Here is a 19475-nt window from a genome sequence, read left to right as displayed (position 1 = left end):
CTCGCGAAATCACCGATATCTTCCTTTTCACGAAAATAAGTGCTTTTTTCAATGTAAATATTGGTGAAATATAAAAATTACGACTGCCAACAAACTAAAGGCGTCGAACAGATAGCAGGTATGGCGTCAAAATGAAATACCTGAGGTTAGCTCGTATTTTTATTAGTCTTATTTCTCATTGCATCTGCTGATGCACTTGTGTAAAATTTGCGCCAGTCAAATTCGTTTGAACATTAATTTTTTTTTTTTTTCAGTTTATTTGAAAGTAGTTTACAGAAATCGCTACAAACTACTATTGTTTTGTAGTTAACTACTCACTACACTACTTTTTTTAAAAAGTAGTGCGCTACACTACAAACTACTCAAAAATGTAGCTACTACAATAGCGTCGCTACTTGTAGCGCGCTACATCCAACCACTGGTTTAGCTTCATTCTAAAAACTGAGCATGGTGGTGTGGCTGTGAGAAATTTCCAAGTACCGTGGTACCTGCCTGACACTGGTCGCTCAAATTCTCACGAGCCCCACAGAGCACAGGAGCAGTGACTCAATATCTTTCCACCCATCCCTTCCCCTTTTTATTTTTTTTTATAAAATTAAAAACTGAGACAGAGGAAGGTGAAATTCGGTAAAAAACTTGATGAACTAACCAAAATCTTCAACATTGTTCAACCATTGTTCATTGAGAAAACCAATAAATTAAAACACCAACAACATAATAAGAGAAGCGCACTCAGATCGTATTTCAGTTACTTTTCTCAAGAATATAAAAAAAAAATCAACAGTCAAAGAAACTCATTTTGAAACAGCATGTATTATCTATCATGTTAAAATCTGTTCTGCATCTCTTTCAATGTGAGTTTATTGCGAATGTTTGCAGCGAACAGAATTTCCCAAACAGAACAGCTATACAGACGTAAAGATTCAGAAGAAACCCTACGAAAACGGAAATATTTCACAACACAAAAAAAAACAGTAAATCGTGAAATTAAAACAAACTGAAACAGCAATATTTCGCATTGCAATATCGTCGAGCTCGTCGAACGCAAGCATTGAGAGCGTTTCAAAATTTGCCGCCGGGAACATGGGCGCCGAGCGTTTTGGACGCCGGAAACATTGGGCGCCGAGCATTTTGGGCCCCGGGAATATTTGGCACAATATGCTCGGCGCCCAAAGTTCCCGACGCCCAAAGTGCTCGGCGCCCAAAGTTCCCGGCGCCCAAAATGCTCGGCGCCCAAAGTTCCCGGCGCTCAAAATACTCGGTGCCCAAAGTTCCCGGCGCCCAATATGCGGCGCCCAATTTACGGCGCCCAATCTTCCTAGTTCGCCCTTACATAGGGGAGGGGGATCAAAAATTGCCAAAATCATCCTTACGTAATTAATGAATGGCCCCTAAATATTCAATAACTGCGCGTAGAGAAATGTATCCTAAAACCTAAAAATGTAGCGAAAGAAATGTATCCTTAAAACCTAAAAACAAATGGGGAACCTCCTCGTCCCTCTCCTTTGTCCAACATTGCTTGTGATAGCTTTAAAATGTTTTTTTTAAAGGAAGCGCAGCTTCTGAATCTCCCTACCCTTAATCAGGGAACAGCATGGCAGTGTTTCCTGATTAGTCGATATATGAGATTTTAAAGCCTATGGGAATTTTAAGAAAAGCGAGTCTCGTTGTTCCAAATTTAGCGAGTTTCGATGGGAAGACATCTTTCTCACGCTCTGTAGATATCTATGTCCTGCCACGGAAATCGTCTGTGAGAAATTGGTACCTTCAATCCCTCGCCAAGTGTTTAAATTTGCCACTTTTCTTAAAATTTCGGCCGACTTAAATACCTTTTATCTCGATAACGGGGGACGATAACAATAATAATGCTCAATTTCGTACACGATTTTAAAAGGCCGAAATTCAAGAATTTTGTTTTGTTTTTTTAATATAACTTACGAGCTCGTTGATTCTGTTTGTCCGAAAGTCTTACGGTCGGTCGCTAAGAGTAACCAGGCGTAGCGTTGCTGAAGATTTCCAACCTATTCTCCAGACCTATAAACTGTAGGGGTGGTGCTACCATATACCCTCCCCAAGTCGGGCTCTTTCTCATTTAGGGGCCTCATTAACTCAGGAGTCGCTCCTTTCTGCTTTAAACTCATGCTGGCTATATGAATGGGGCTTGAGTCTCCCTAGTGGCATTATAAACAACAACAAACTGCGCCCTAAGCAATCTCGATTGATAATACATTTGCCTTAAAATATAAGTATCAAATTTTCAGAGTCAATTGTGTAAAATTTTGTTTTGAAAACATCCTTGTCTTTGTTTCTACTTCAATAATGATCTTTTTATCGTCAATATTATTTTCCACATAATTTTCATTATATACAAAAACTAAAATATTTGGAGTTTTTTAAAATTTCATACGAACCCAATATTCGTTAAGGTAAATTAATATGAACAATTTCATTTATAATAGATTTATACGTGGTTATTTCAGTTACATCTGCGGATTGATTAAGTTTTATTTTTTTCAAACAGGGAACATTTTTCTTAACTGCATAATTCCTGATGGACCTTTTCTTTGGTAATTTTTTAGTAAAGTATGTTAGCAGATTAGGGAAAATTGTCAGAATTGCCTCATCTTTAAAAATAGGTTTTCCCCGAGGAATCAAAACTTCCTCATCATTTATAATATGCTTAAAATGCGTTTCAATAAAATGTTTTTCGAAATGCAGAGCACAAATTGAGCAATATTTAGCAAAAACTTTATCTAACCTGGGAATTAACGAGTTCCACTTTAATTTTTCTTCATCTGCTGGAGCTTTAAAAAGCGTAACTTCTTTTTGCATGTTTTGCACCCACTTTTGTACCCTGGTACGAAACAAGATGAAGCTTTATTTCTTCTAATGTTCAACTTTGATGCCTCCATTAAAAGCCTTAAACGCTGTTTCATGCAGTGGCGGATCCAGACTATGGATTTGGGAGGGGAACTTTTTCAGCAATTTATGTTTTTTTTTTTTTTGGGGGGGGGGGGGGGAATATGATATTACTTATTAAAAAAATAACCATAAAAATTGAGATATACAACTTATCCTCTGCGTCTTAACGCTTCGCATAAAAAAAAAATGTGCATTACAAATTCTGCAAGTACAGCTCTCAAAAAATAATTTTAAAAACCGTTTTGCTCATTGCTGTATTTGTACTTTTGTTTTTATATTTTAATCTGAAAATGTTCACCAACGTTTAGGGGGTCCAGGGGTTCTCCCCCGAGAAAATTTTGAAATTGTAATCCTAAGAACAGTTTTAGACGGTCTCTGATGAGGTTATACGGGGAGGAAAGGTTCGGGGAGGGGAGGTCTTTGCTGGAAATTTTTAGAAATTGAAGTTTTAAAAAGCGATAGTTATTGACGGTAAGGTAATAAATGGGACTTTTTGGGGCTTACCCCCGATTTTTTTTTTTTTTTTTTTTTTTTTTTTTTTGTAGAAGAGATCTAAATTGATCACCCCCTCTGCTTGATATTTCGAAACTGAAGTTCCAAAAAGGCAGTTACAGACAAACTTTGATGATGTTACGAACAGTATAGTTCTGGGACTCTTCCCAAAAATATTTCGAAACTGAAGTCTTAGAAAATGAAGTTCTAAAGCGATTTTAGTGACAAAGGATTTAAACGTTATCCTCCCCCTTAGATTTTTTGAAATTATAATTTTTTTTCATTTTTAGATTTCCTACGAGAGCATTCGGGCCCTTGTCCGGAAATTTTCGTAATTGCCGTCTTAAAAAGGTGACTGCAGACGATATTCGATAACGTTAGGGGCTCGGCTATTTTTCAAATTTGAAACTCCAAAAAAGCAATATTAAACGATTCTCGATGTTTTGAGAATGCGAGGTGTTAGGTAGTCCCCTGGAAATTTTTGAAATTGAAGGCCTGAAAACGAAATTTGAGGAGCTCTTGAAATGTTTTGGCGGGGGAAAGGATATTTCCAAAGCGTAGCATTATGAAGACTTCCTTATTTTCAAACCGAATAGGAAAAAGGAAAAAAAAAAAGGAAGGAGGATAAAAGAAATTGGAGGTGAGAGATGTAATTAACTGATCAATAATCTACCACGATTGAAAATTTTTAAAGTTCTTTGCAATAGAAATTTATATTATTTTTGCGACATTTTCCCCCTCTTATTAAAATAACTTCGTTTTCCCCAGGTACGTTCTATTCTTCTCTTTAATGACAATAAATGTTTTCAAAAACATTCTAATCTGCCTTCTGGGGCGGTACCCCCTCCCCCCTTCTAGTTGTGCCACTAAATTATGAAAGCTTTAGGTTTTACCCTTATAATAATACTCTACACTAAATAAATACAAAAGACAGTTTAAACAGGTTTGTGTTCAAAATGACTTATTTTAAAAGATTAGTACTGGAAAACAGATGAAAAATTTTCCTGCACTCTGTTTTAAAATTTTTTATGTACACGTGTGGGATTTTTTGGGGAAAGGGAACATATCCCCAGTTCCCCTCCTAAATCCGTTTCCGCTATTGTCTAATCGCTTTTCCTGAAGCCTTTCGTCAAGTTCTAAAAAACAAAAAAAAATCCAGTACTCTGTTTTCTGAACAGTCTTAGGATCATTTGGGATTTTTTTGAGGGAAAAGGGGAACATTCCCCAGTTCCCCTATCCGCTTTTGCAATTCTCTCTTCACTTTTCCTTGTTCCTTTCTTCAAGTTCATGTTCTAAAAAACAGAAGAACTTTGCTGTACTCTGTTGTGAAAATTTTTAGGTACACATGAGATTTTGAGGGGAGGGGAACATTCTTCCAGTTTCCCTCCGTGGACCCGCTTCTGCTATTTTCTAATCGCTTTTCCTCGAGCCTATCTTCAAGTTAAAGTTCTATAAAACAGAAAAATTCTCCTGCACTCTGTTATGAAATTTTTTAGGTATCTCTGAGATGTCGGGGGAGGGGGAGCATTCCTCCTGTTCCCCTCCATGGATCCGCTTCTGCTGTTGTCTAATTGCTTTTCCTGGTTCCTTTTAGTTCATGTTCTAAAAAAACGGAAAATTTTTCCTGTACTCTGTTTTCTGAACAGTTTTAGGTACTCTAGTTTTTTTTTTTTTTTTTTTTTTTTTCAGGGAGGGGGGAGAACTTCTCGCAGTTATCCCCTCTTTGGATCCGCTTTTACAGTTCTCTCCTCGCTTTTCCTGGTGTCTTTCTTCTAGTTCAAGTTTTAAAAAACGGAGGAATTTTCCTGTATTCTATTCTGAAAAATTTTAGGTACACTTGGGATTTTGGAGGGGGAACGTTCCCCCAGTTCCCCTCCCGTGGATCCGCGCCTGGTTTCATGAAATATTCACGAAATAAAGGTAAAAAGGAGAAACGCGGAACTAAATTGTAACAAAATCCCGCGTCTACTAATGTAAACACCGCGAAATTGAATGTGTACCTCGACTGCACTGCTCTCTAGCGGTTTTCAGCAAATTTGTCTTCAAGAAACGCGGGGGAAAAAGCGCCGGTCGGCACACTACTCTTTCTAGGCACTATTCGAACTCCAGCGCTCGAATACGCTACCTTGCAGGGACGTAGCCAAGGGGGGGGGGGTCCATGGGGTCCGGACCACCCCCCCCCCCCTTCCTGATAGGTCACTGTCCCTCCTGCACTAACATAAACAGAATTTAATTTTCCAACAAAAAAAAATTTTTTTTGGAAAAAATTTTTTGTTCTAAATATTTTTATTAATCGACAACTTTCTCACGTTCAGTTTAGTTCAGAACAATAGAACCTCTAGGATTGGTGGTAATTGGGGGAGGGGGGGGGGACATAAGTCTTCAACCTGTGGTTCGCGTCTTTGTTCGCGTCGCAGACCTGCCGAAAAGGAGACATTATCTTTGTCCCCTGCCTCGCAAGAAAATCGCCCAGCAGCGAGCAGCGAGTGAATTCCTAGTTCTCAGATTTAAAACCATGCCCCTCCCCGCAGTTCGAAGGGGCATGGTTTTAAATCTGAGAACCTTCTAAAAGGTTCTCAGATTTCGGAATCGCCGGCAGCTCGTAAACAAACATTTGTTGTCAACGAAAGATTGATGAGAGTCATCAATGATGAAAATGGTCGGAGACAGGAACTTTGCAGGAATGTTTTTCCGGGAAGGTCACACAAAGAGGAAAGCGACACTTGCTCTCTGTTTTTTTTATTATTGGACAGTCGTGGGGTCCGGTGGGGTCAGCCGCCCTTGTAATAAATACAGCGCCGTCTTTTTAGAAGGTGCCTAAAGGCTCCTAGTCATGGAAAGCGCAGAACTCTGATGACAGGTCGCACATTCACTTTTTCTATCGCTGCCATTGGTATTGGGTCGGTAGCACGAATGTTTTCCTCCAAAGTTGAAAGGGAAAAATCATGAGTAGAACCATAAAAACATAGGAAAAAAATTAGCCGACACCCCCCCCCCCCCACCGCACAGGGTAAGTTGTATTGCAGTTTTTTTTAAATGTTTTTGTTTTTCTTTTTTTAACAATAGGAGCAATTTTATGCATTGCTTTCGCATTTAAAAATTTTGTTCAGACAAAAATAACATCGAATATCATTTCATTTTTTAACTAATCAATTCAATTTATTTCACTTATAATTTTTATTCGTAGCAATAATTGATTACTTATATCATTGTGTCCCGGAAGCTCGTAACTTTTACCATTGATAAAATGTCTTTTTACAACCATGAAACTAATGTCTGGAAATTCGTTCTGAATATTTGTTCATTTTCATCACAAGGTAACAGAGAGATTTTTTTCTTTCACTCTTTCTGAGCAAAAATGTAACGAAAAGAAACAAAATTTTTTGCAAATGTTTTATCTTTTGTGTTTTAGATACGATCTATAAAAAGGGGGAAAAAAACATGCATCTGGAGGTTAAAAAAAAGACGAATAAATAAAGGTTAATACTAATGTAACAAAATTGATTTCAACGATATCAAAGTTTAAAAAAATGACGATTTCAATAAAAATTTTTTTGAATGTGTTCGGTTTTTTTAAATTTGGAATGATTAACGCATTATTTTAAATCATTATTTTAAAATACTTAACTGAATTGTGTTCACGAGGTCAAAAGGAAAAGTTATTAATTAGTTTAACTGAAAATATATATTTTCTTCTATCTTCTAGTTCCATTTTTCGAAAAAAATACTATATAATATTCGTGCATATGCTTAATTTAGCAAATTTTTTGATAGCTATTTACTGACTTTTTTGTATTCAAGAATTATTTAATAAGTATCTGTACATTAATGGTTAAAAAGCACAGTAGACTCCGAATGCAAAAATAATATAGTTGTTATTCTTGTTCTCATATATATAATAGCGAATGATTGAGTAACACTCCTGACGTTATCAATAATGAAACTCGCGCCACGCCGTGATAATTTGATAACATGTTTTAATAATGTTTAAAATACTGGGAAAGACTTTATTGTGACAAGGCTGAAAGCTGAACTTGATCCAGTAACTTAGCTGATTTACTGGTTAGACTGTGTCATTTCAGGGCACTGAAGAATCGAAAAGTGGTCAACAATGAACGTTATCTACTGAAGCTTATAGTTAATCCACTGGAGTTAGGGTTTAAAATGTCAACTATCAAAATGTCACCAAACAGGCAATTTCTTCGTTCAAATGTGGAGTCAATTTTCATCCCTCATATCTTGACGGGCGATTTTCTAGTTGTTATATAATTTCAAAATATCAATTTAAATCGTATCTAGATTTTTGATTTACACCTTTTCTCAGAGTTTTTACAAGAGATTTGTCTTTTTTTAAACCTTTAGATTATAACATCTGATGACTTAGAAATTACCTCCTAAAGGATCGAAATCGGATGACTACCGTCAAATGTAGAAATTTAAAATTTTCATATTTCCATATTGTTAGTAAAATAACTAGGTTTAGAGTGTCAAATTTTGTTGCGATGATTCATTAGTGTTACTATCGGTCATTTCCCCATACAGTTGTTGTTTAAATTGAAATTTTAAATTTAGAATGGAACATTTTGCACAGAAGTTGTTTTGAATCAGCTTAATGAACAGAACTACGGATTTGATTTAGTTTATTTGTTTTCCTGAAGAGGAGTAAAGACTATACATAAAAATACTATGTATATACAATGTGTTCGTAAGTGTATTTATTCATTTTCCTTAGTTCTAAAAGTAATACTTCCTCTTATCACTCTTAAATGACCCTGCATGCGAAACTGCTTAAATAGAAAATGTCCAAGAAAAATGTTTAATATCTTTGATGGCCTAAAAAATAGTATTTATAAACAAATTATCATTCAAATTTTGTTCAAAATTTTGACAAAGAAATTTTACTGTTTAACTTAATTCATCGTAAATACCATAACTGATCCTTAGATATCTATTTTGGCAATAAATCACAAGAAAATACTTATTAACGAGCAAAGACACTTCCTATGTATTTTAGTTGTTGGAACAGCCTTAATAATGTTTTCCTAAGCTTTTATATGAAAATAATTAAAAAAAGGATGAAGATGAGAAGTATCATTCCATTTTTTAATCGCTAAATGAATTCTGAAAAATTTAATGAATTAAGAAACATTTCGAGCTTCTGTTTAATGAGCCTTGGCGACATACAAGCATTAAATGCAGTCCAAAATCTAATTCGAAACAGTCAGGAGTGGGGAATTATGAAGCATTTATTGAGTTATTAGACAGTTGATATTGTAGTGAAAATAAATATGAGTTTTTTCTTTTTTTTTTTTGAAATCAAATATATTGCAAAGCTTTAATTATCATACTTATATTACATCATTACTTAATTAAGCTAATTATCATCCTCATTAATTGTAGTTTTGATTGGATTAGTATTAATTTATACAACTAACAGTTAATGCTTCTGATTTAGCATGCTTCCATTTTTAAAGTCCGTGCAACCTTGGACCCCCCCCTTAACAAAATCCTAGCTACGTGCCTGTACCTTGCGGTGATTTACAAAACTGCCGAAAAAACTAAAACATTGAAACATTGCGTTCCACGTATGTCTCCCACACAACATAAACTGGTGGAATAGACGTTGAAAAGTCGTCGAATCTGGTCCAAATACTCGTCTATAACTGATCTAAAAACCGTCTCTAACTCGTCGAAATGTCCCCTCAGAACAGTCGAAAGTCGTCTTGTACACGTCGAAAAGACGACTACTATGGATGAAAAATGGTGGAATTAGATCAATAATAGACGATATCCATAGCGCTAGGTAACGTTACCAAGAACAGTTATAGATAATCTAAAAAACGTCTTCTAGGTGCGCTTATTAACGCAGCACACCTTTTTTTAATTATGGACTCTTAATTGTAATGTTTATACGACACATTACATTTTCCTTAACCTTTTAACATTCATACACTTTTGTCTAATCTGCCAGTTCAATTTTTCAGTACTTATTGCAATTATACTATTTAACTTAAAACCTTATTTTAAATTTTTCATGTGTGCAAGCTTAAATTTTTATCCAACAGTCTTATTTCCATATATCATTTTGAAACAGAAATCATCAACAAGATGAATAAGCTTACCGAAATCAAGGCGCTATAAAACAGGCGCTAAAATATCAGAAGTAAAAAGCGGTGCTGCTCAACGTACGTTGAAGCAAGACGTGCTTCAACACTAATAACATAGCAACAAGTGCTGCCAAACATGTCAATAAATTATAGATATCATCATTGTCATTAATTTTTTTTTTAAATAAAGTTCTAGCCTTTTAACCGTTGTTCTATTAACTAATGCACTATTTTTAATTCACTTTTCACAGCAATTAGCACCACCGCAATCCGCTCTCACCCCATCACTGTTTGTGTTGATTCTACTGAACACTGCTATTCGACGTTTAGTAGACGACCCTTGTGGATGATCTAATTTACGTCTGTAAAGGATAACTAATGGACGTCCAATTATAGACGTTTAATAGAACATCTAGAAAAAACGTTTATTAGTCGTAGAATAGATATCACCTTTAGATGTAGATGAGTATAGATGAGTTTTAGATGAGTTTCGACGAGAAATAGTCGTTTTATAGACGAGTGTGCTGTGTGGGTCTGTTGACTTAAACATAGGCAGTTTGTTCTGAGTATTTATTAACGCATTCGGTGTGTCTTGGATTGCTTTCAGCAACAGAAAGTGTTCGAGCGCCTCAAAATAATGTTAGTTTTTATTATTTCCCTCTAAAAAGTGATTTGATTGAGAAATGGTGAAAGCGGGTTAACACCATTAACCACAAGTTTGTTAATCCACTCTGGATTAACAAACTTGGATAACGTTATACCAGGTAACAAATTCTATTGTTTTGTGTCAATTTGTAAGAATATGTTTTTTTTTTTAAATCTTAAATTAATTTAACAAACAATATTTTACAGCAGCATTAGTTGGAATAGACAGTATGCAAAATGTTTTCTTGAATATATTATCGTAGAACGAAATAAAAAATGTTTAACCGAGAAAGAATTTATTTTGTTGCTTTTATTCTCAGCTGAAAGATTTCGTCAAATTTGTTTAGGGTTATAGTTTTAGTATTATGCGAGCTAAGTATCCTTGGCGAGATTCCGCCCATGTTAGTTAAACCAATTTTTATTTTTTATCATGAGTGGAATAAAATGGTAGAAAAATTACAGAATAGGGAAGTTTCAACCTATTAAATGTTCATATTTTGGCTATTGGATATTGTTAATTGACCCTCCAAACTAAAAAATTCACCATCGCCGAATTTTAAAACACCGTGGTTGATTTTTAATGAATTTTTAAAAATCCACGCGCAAAAGAGCGCGCTTCTGAAACGTCACGAGCCTACGTCACAGGGCGCGAATGGGCAGCCTTCCGCCGAAGATCCCTTGTTTTCGCTAGGGACATTTTGAGCGCGCTGATATTTTTATTTTTTAGAAATTCAATAATTCTTTTGAACACACTATGGAGGCCGGATTCGTTAAAGCCTTGGCGAGATTTCGCGTTTTTAGTTAAACCATTTTTAATTTTTATCATGAGTGGAATAAAATGGTAGTAAGATTACAGAATTCGATAAGTGAAAAGAAATAATGGTCAATCAACTGAAAAGAAAACTACCACCATATATCCGTGAGAATTTTGTTGATGATTTGCAAACCATGACACAATTAAATCGTAACTCAGAAATTAGAAAAATCGAAACAGAAAATTTTTAAATTAACCGATTCGGGAATTCGAGAGAAATAACTCAGCTATAAATGGAAAACAATAAGCGCTAGCCAAGCAAGGCAAAAAAGTATCATCTTCTTTCGATAACAATTTGTAATGTCATATTGAATTTTCTAGCATTAATTGTTATTCTTGTCAGGCCACAATTATTATTTAGTTTTATCAAGAATTGATAAATATCGAATTCAACATCGTGGAAATAGCTGCTTAGAACTACGAACTACGTAGTTTGCATTAATCTTTGACGTTTAGTAATGCTTCTTGAATTCTCATTTCTTTCTACGTGGGCCAGAATATCCACAAGACTTTGAAAATTAATTTAAAAAGAATAAAGCGAAAAAATCATACGCACGAACAAAAATCACAACACTTTTAGCATTTTCTTCATTACCGTGTGCGTTTGTTTTAGTTTTTTCGTCCGCCATTAGACAGTGACTGCAGTGCCCCCTATAGTTCGTTGGAGTTGCGAATAGTTTATATGTTATATTTTTCAAATGTAAAAACACACAAGAAAATGAAATATTGTTTATTTGCTTGGAAATAATGTTTGCTTATTTTTTACTAGTGATACCCGCACGGCTTTGCCCGTAATAGAAAAATCAAAAGATCTTTTGGTTTGCCTGTATATTTACAAATAATGTATGGTGAATTTTTTCGCCAGTTGGCTTGTACCTATCTTACGGTTCCACGTTATGATAATTTCGTATCTCGCCAATTGGCTTGTGCCCATGTTACGGTTCCACGTTATGATAATTTCGTAATTTACTCGTTCATCTTATGATATTTTTTTCTTAAAATTGGAATAGAAAAAGAACCACATCGAATTTTTGAAAAATCGCTTCGAGGTGCACACCCCCATGCTGCATACTAACTTCGTGCCAAATTTCATGAAAATCGGCCGAACGGTTGAGGCGCTATGCGCGTCACGGACATCCTACAGACATCCAGACATCCTCCGGACAGAGAGACTTTCAGCTTTATTATTAGTAAAGACTAACATTAGCACTTAGTAAGAGAATGACATTTTGGTACATTAGATTACATAAAATACATTTAAGAATGAAATATCGAAAATTTACTTTAATTATGTTATTAGATTCCATTCTGAAAAGTATTAAAACCGTTTAATATTTACAAGTCATGCGTAAATTGTATTGCGAATGACATAATTTGTCTCTTAATAGATTCGTCTGCTGCTGCACTGCTTGTGTCCCTTCTAAGCAGCCTTAGTACATCTCAACTTATACTCAGTTGGAAGAAAAGAAAAAAAAGTAAACAAAACCAAAATTCAAAAATATCGCGGTCGCATGATTAAACATGTTTTGTTCGTCCGGTATTTAAAATATGATAATAAAAGTTATATTCATTGCGGATATTTAGAAACCCCCAGTTATGTCTTTTGTAAGCATGAGGAAGGATCACACATCGTCTTCTGATAGTAGTGGTTTCGAAAAAAGTTTAAAAGTAAGAATTGAAATATTTTATGCGTCATTTAAAATGAAAAATGTTATGTATTTTAACAATAACAAAATACGACTTTTGTATGTAAACTAACATTCATGATCGATTCAATAATATATATTAAGGATTTTAAAAGTCACAAAATTAAAAAGATTTCTCAAAGAATTTTAAATAATTTAAAACTTCCTCTTCAAATGGCTGATTGATTGTTTTGAAGTTCCCAGACCATTCTCATCCAAATTCATCGCATGACAATAATTTTCTTTGCCACATTGCTGTTAAAAGCCATCGCAGAAACTTATTTTTTTTTTAACCTTCCATCTCGAACTGCCGTTTTTGCTTTTCATAAGCCCAAAATTAAACCATTTCGACCAAGATTTTTGTAAATATAATAATTTTAGTTGAAAAAATTCAGATTTTCCTTCTAAAGTATCTGGTACGTTAATTAAGCTTTATAGGGGAACCCGGGGTAAAATGGGTATAGTTGCATTTTTCTTGATTTTATTCCACTGGACAACATTTTTTGAAAATAAAAAAAATATGATGAAAATGTTTACATATCAGGCAACATTTTGACTTGAGGAAAAAAAAATCTAGCAACTCATTTACCAGTCTTAGCAACAGTTTTATTTTTCTGAACACAAAACAATGCGTTTATAGTGAGTGATAAACTTCTTTCTAGAAAAATTTACAGGAAGAGTTTCGGAAGTTTTTTATTTGGATTTGACAGAAAATGAATTTTTCTAACAGAAAACTCAAAAAATAAGTAAATTTTAATATTTACAAAAATTTTATAGTACTTTTAGTTGTACGGGGTAAAATGGGTATAGCCAACATTTTCGAGTTAAAGACATTGAATGCATGAAGATTAAAAAAACTTAAATTATCTTTGAAAGACAAATGTTAGATATTATTCATCTTTTAAACTAAAAGTATGTTTTTAAAAAGTTTTATAAATAATTACTCTGCATTTATTGATTTTATTTTAATTACTATAACTTACGCCAATTAGTACTTAAATGTATTTTTCGATTATTATCGATATAGTTCATGATTACTGTAGGTTAGTAATTTACTGTAAGTTTATTATGTATATGGTTCATTGCTACACATTATAAAGCGTAGTAAGTATTGATACAGCTAATATGTTGTCTTTTTAATTTCCTTTTAAAACACCAACACCCATGCCCAGAACATAGTCTAAGTACAACCTCACACCCAATCAGAACAGAATCATTATGTTTCATAGCAAAGTTGTACTGAATAACTAAATCCTCCTGCTATACCTCTTGGTTCACAGCCATTTTTTAGCACTGGTAAGAAAATGAAAAATTTACAAAAAAAAAAAGAAAAATAAATTAAATAAAATAAAAGTCCAAACAAAGGTGAGAAGTTTTAATTACAGAGCAGGTGGCTGCAAGATTGTACACAAACAGGCAAGAGACAAACAAAAGCAGAAAAATAAATAAATACACATAAAATAAATAAATTAAAAAAAAACATTAACAATAATTGATAAAATAACTAATGAAGTAGAAGTGAAAACTAGTGGTTCTAGTTGTTAATCCCAGCAATTGGCGACAGGGCTGTTGCTAAATTTGTGGAATTCATAGATTTAATCACTGAAATGTCAGCTGAAGGTGAATATACTGAGAAGTTTGCTACAAAATCATCTGCCAAATTATCCTATGTGCTCCCCAAGAAAGATGACATTGATGTTGTGCAGGAATCACAAGGTTGTAAAAATACTACATCAGCCAAACCGCAAGTCTTTGCCAATGCGCCTTTTGTTCATAAATTTGGTTCTGTAAATATTTTTTGTGGTTGTTTTGGATTAAAGTTTTTATCCCCCAATGAAATTATACTCAATTTAAAAAAAAAAATCTCCATTAGTTAGGTGTAGTTCAACTTTTAAACAGCATATACCCATTTTACCCCGGTGTATACCCATTTTACCCCGAAGCACGGGGTAAAATGGGTAAAATAGGTATACCCCTTTACACTAAATTTAAAGTAAAAGTTAACACAAACTATGTCCAAATTAGACCTAAGATACACATTGTATAAAATATTGAACAAAAACACAATTATATTTCATGATATTTCTGCTATGGGTCACTGAAATTAAAAATGCTGTTTTTTATACCCATTTTACCCCGGGTGACCCTATTCAACTAGCATTCCCGTACCCGGCATTGCTCTGGTAATGGAATTAGCACAGGTTAACAGTGCTTGGTTCACCTAGTTTCGAAAATCCCCTATAATAAATACTTATTAACTATAATTTTTTCTAATTTTGGGAGGATCCCAGGCACCCTGGACTCTTTATATATATGCCATTGTTCTTAACCGATCTTTAACTTTTATTAACGATCCTTTTAAAGTATTGATTATCTTTGCAAACACAGGCCATCCACATTTATTGTTATGCCTATGTTTAAGCAAGAACTTCTTTGTATACAACATTTTTAGTTTTATTTTTCTGGTGCTAAAATTATTAAGCTGCTTGATGAACTGACTTTGGAGCAAGCTACATAAAATTGGCCATGTGAAAAAAGTCTTCTCTTAAATCGATCCCTGCTACTTTTAATGTCTGTCCTTGTGACTTATTAACGATTATTGAAAGAAACTTTTATAGGAAATTGCACTCTTCTAAATTCAAAAGGATAGTCTGCCTGTGATGATGTTCTTAAAAATTTTGTTTCTAGTTTTGAAAAAATGAAAGCAAAAGACAGAAACATTATTATTTGACCTGAGAAAACCTCAAAGAATCATGTAAGAAACAAAAACAATATCAAATTTAAAATTTGCTATCGACCAAAAGTTGAGATGAAATACTGAATAATAATTCAAATAGGGGAACGCCTCTGAAAATAAGGGATTTAAATTTCAATGACAAGTTTTAATTTTACAGAAATTAAGAGGTTTTGATTAATTCCTCCTTAACTAATTGATATTTCGAAAAATCCTTTCTTAGTGGATATTTTCGTAATCATGTGGACATGCCTGCCAACTTTCAAGTCTGATGCTTCAGCGGTATTGGCTGTGCGTTGATATATATATATATATATATATGTTATCTCAGGATATTGATTTTTATACATTAAGATTGAAATTGAGTTGAATATGTTTGAGATTAAATTTTATTTTTAAATTTCAGTTGCCAAGCATTAAAGACTTTACCATCATCAAACCTATCAGTAGAGGAGCTTTCGGGTATGTACGCATGTAATGATTATGGCACATTTTGATTTTGTAATAATTTGCATAGACATTAATTTTGTTATGTGCAGTTGATCAGATCATGCTTTTATAAGAGTATCAGAGGATCTAGTATTCATGAATTTTAAATCTAAGTGACCTAGAAAAGGTTGACTTTGGTGATTGCAAATCAAATTACATATTGTACAAAAGGGAAAAAACCCTTAGATCTGCGACGCAAGAAAATATAACCTTATTGCTTTGCATAAACTTTATGAACTTGTTTTGTAGTAGTAATTATGATTATGATAGGAAAAGGCGATCATAAGACTTATTTTGCTAGCAAATATTTCATTGTAACTCCTAGAGTTTTCTCCCTTTTTGACTTTTAAAAAATATATAGAAGGACTTAATTCAGAGCAGTACTCCTGCCATAATTTCTTAGATCCCCTCCTTGTCCATGTGACTACATAAAGTTTTTATTCCTTCCTGAAGCTAAAATTAAAATTTTGAATTTTAGCCTCTGATACATATATTACAGTCAAACGCACTTAAAGCATGGAGGGAGCTCTATGTTTGCTCATTATAATTGAGTGCAAAAAAAACTAGTTTGAAAAAAATGTTCAAAATGTATGCATACTTGCTGTGTGTTTTTATTTTTTACAATGCCAAAGAGGTTAGGTTAATTTGCATTGAGCTGTCTTATTGGGTGTTCCTTTTGTTTTTATTTTCAAGAAATACTCATGGCCTAAAAACATCCTCAGTTGCACCTCTGACTTCTAAAAGACTTAAAAATTTTATACATTTCAGAGGTCATTTAATATATATTGAGAATTGCACAGCTTCAAATTCTTCACATTAATTTCTTTATCGTCTTCTCTTTCATTATTTTTGCATCTGCATTAGCTTGAATTTGAGCTACAATATCCTTGATATAGTAGAATGAAAATGTAAGTATCTGCATGTAGAATTAAAATAATTTAGTTCCTAAAATGTAGGAACTAAAACTTATCACAATGCACACAACTTAAAATTATCCACTGGTAGGAAGATCAATATACACATACAGTGAGTTGGCAAAATATTTAGTGAGAATGCCTTTTGCTTTCAATCATGTGTCCACATAAAAGCAAAAGAGAACTTTTTTCATTAGTTCATCTACAATTTCATTGTTTAATATTGATTTTAATTCACATTTATCAGGCAATGAGGCAATGCATGTATCAGCAAATATACCTGCACAGCTGCAAATGTATTCGTGTAGGTTGTGCATGCGTGTGTCTGTATTACTCTAGCTATGACCCTAACATACCTTGGAAATGGAAATGATAACGTTAGCTAACTTTCACATATAATTATCAAATGTTTATCTTCTTCAGAAATTAAAAACCCTTGTTCTCTGGATTTATCAGTCGTGACTAACTTTACTTGATTTTTGAAATGTTAAATAAATTTTTCAAGGAAGGATATGCTCCCCTAAAAATTGGGAGAAATTTTCTTAATCGTCGTGTTTACTCGTTAAAAGCAAGTTATGCAATTGTAGGGGAGACTGGGGATACTTGATCCCCACTTTAGTTTTCAATTTTTTTTGTGTGGTGCAAATTATCCTTTTTTTTTTTTTTTTAAACAGGTGAACAATCCTAATTGTTTTCTCTATATGACAGTATTTTTTCCAGCTGAAACGAAACAGATAGTTTTGGTAAAATATTTTTTTCAATGTATTAGAAAGGGATCATGTGTCCTCATATCAAGGGATACTTGATCCCACTGAGAAAATACGAGTTTTGATTAGATCAGCAATTTACTATAGATTTTAGTTTTCTACATAATGTTTCTAAAAAATAACAATATTTCCAATTTTCTTTCTTAGATTATAATAATGTGAACACAAAAATAACATCGTTTTAAATTCAACTAGGAAATTTAGAAAAATTTACACAACTTTAATGAACTTAAATGCTTTTGATCAGTTACTTATTCTCCAATACAGTTGTGAATACAATATATTTTATAAATAGAACTAATATTTCTTTTAAAAGTAGTGTAATGACGTAAAATTAAAACAGCTAATAAAAAAATTACCTACAATGGTAACACAAAAATCAACTCATTTGCTTCTTGTCTTGCCATAATGAATTAGTTTTCAATTGATTTTTTTTAAAGAAGTCTATCTTCAGCATGCCCCCCCCCAGTGGCGTAGCTAGACCCGACTTTCGGGGGGGGTTACTTCTTATATATATATATATATATATATATATATATATATATATATATATTATATATGTATATATATATATATATATATATATATATATATATATATATATATTATATATGTATATATATATATATATATATATATATATATATATATATATATATATATATATATATATATATATATATATATATACTAGCTGACCCAGCCACGCGTTGCTGTGGCAAAGAAGATGGATTAAAATAAACTTTTACTCATTATTTTGATAGAATCAAATAAATATTTTTAATAGAGCTTAAAATAGTATACCCGATTTTAAAACATATGAGATTGATAATGGGCGTGATTCAATGTAAAAACGATTCATAAATGTTCTTAGAAAACTATGGGCAGCTGATGTGGCCAATTTCTGCCAGTAACATGTCATGCCAAAACCCGGAATGTTTTCCGATAAAAGTTAATAACCTTCCTGAATATATCTCGGAAGCCTCTTGAAAAATTCGAAGATCTTCCCGTTTGAAGCTAGTCGTGTTTCTGGAACTTTAGTGTAAACTTAGGAAGGGATAAAAAAAAGCTTAGCACCTTTCTGATTTATTAAGAAACTTTTATAAGCAGTAATGCAAACATAGCCAAAGCTTAGCCAGAACTGCAAGCAAGTATCGAATACTTTTACTCAGTAACGGTTCGGATTTTTTTTTTTTTTTTGCAGTGCAGGCTGAAGTACTTATTGAATTCAGTAAGTACTAACTAAATTTTCTATGGAAAAAGCACTTTACTTACGCTTAGTAAATTTTGTAAGTATGACTTCAGCCAAAAAAAAAAAAAAAAAGCAAAATTAACTTGAAAGTGATAGTAAATATCGAAACTAATTGTAAAATAACCGAATGTAGAAACTAAGCGTAAACTACCATACACTTTTAGATTCTACACTACATTTTATTCACCTCAGCTTTCTCTATAGTTTGTAATCAATAACTTCTTTACAAAATACACTAACTAAATTAAACATTTAAAAATTAAATGTTTTCAATGAAGTAGATAACATTGACTTCGAACTATTGTTTCTATTATTAGAAAACTGAAAACTGTCTAAGCACTAAGTTGTGCACAATGTTCTTGCTTAACCAGTTTTTTGCTAATACGAAAAGTATGATAACTTTTCACTTGTGAGTAGGCGATTTATGATTGCCCATGAGAGAAATATTTATGTTTCAGGTCCAAACCGAAAGAAGACATTGTTTGTTCTTGAGATCTATTTATGGTCTTGGCAAAAGCTAAACGAATCAAAAATTGAAGCCTTTCAAATGTGTTTGAAAATTATAACGCTATTAATGGATTACGTGGCAACACAAACATTTCTCCTTTAAACTTTCCCGTCAAAGTTGTTGAGTTTTGATGAAGAAACGTGTAC

General features: G+C 33.2%; 1 protein-coding gene across 1 annotated transcript in view; it reads left to right on the top strand.

Annotated features, from left to right (window-relative positions):
- Positions 1–12480: 12480 nt before the first annotated feature.
- LOC129217300 (serine/threonine-protein kinase greatwall-like) overlaps positions 12481–19475 on the top strand; it is a 71515-nt gene continuing 64520 nt past the window's right edge. Inside the window, 2 exon segments of the mRNA XM_054851574.1 lie at positions 12481–12648; positions 15806–15861. Of these exon segments, the coding sequence (XP_054707549.1) occupies positions 12577–12648; positions 15806–15861 (128 nt within the window). The 5' untranslated portion in view covers positions 12481–12576.

Source organism: Uloborus diversus, chromosome 2, assembly GCF_026930045.1.
Source record: "Uloborus diversus isolate 005 chromosome 2, Udiv.v.3.1, whole genome shotgun sequence".
Classification (NCBI taxonomy): Eukaryota; Metazoa; Arthropoda; class Arachnida; order Araneae; family Uloboridae; genus Uloborus; species Uloborus diversus.
The sequence above is the reverse complement of the archived record's forward strand: the minus strand, read 5'-3'. Positions and strand labels throughout refer to the sequence as shown.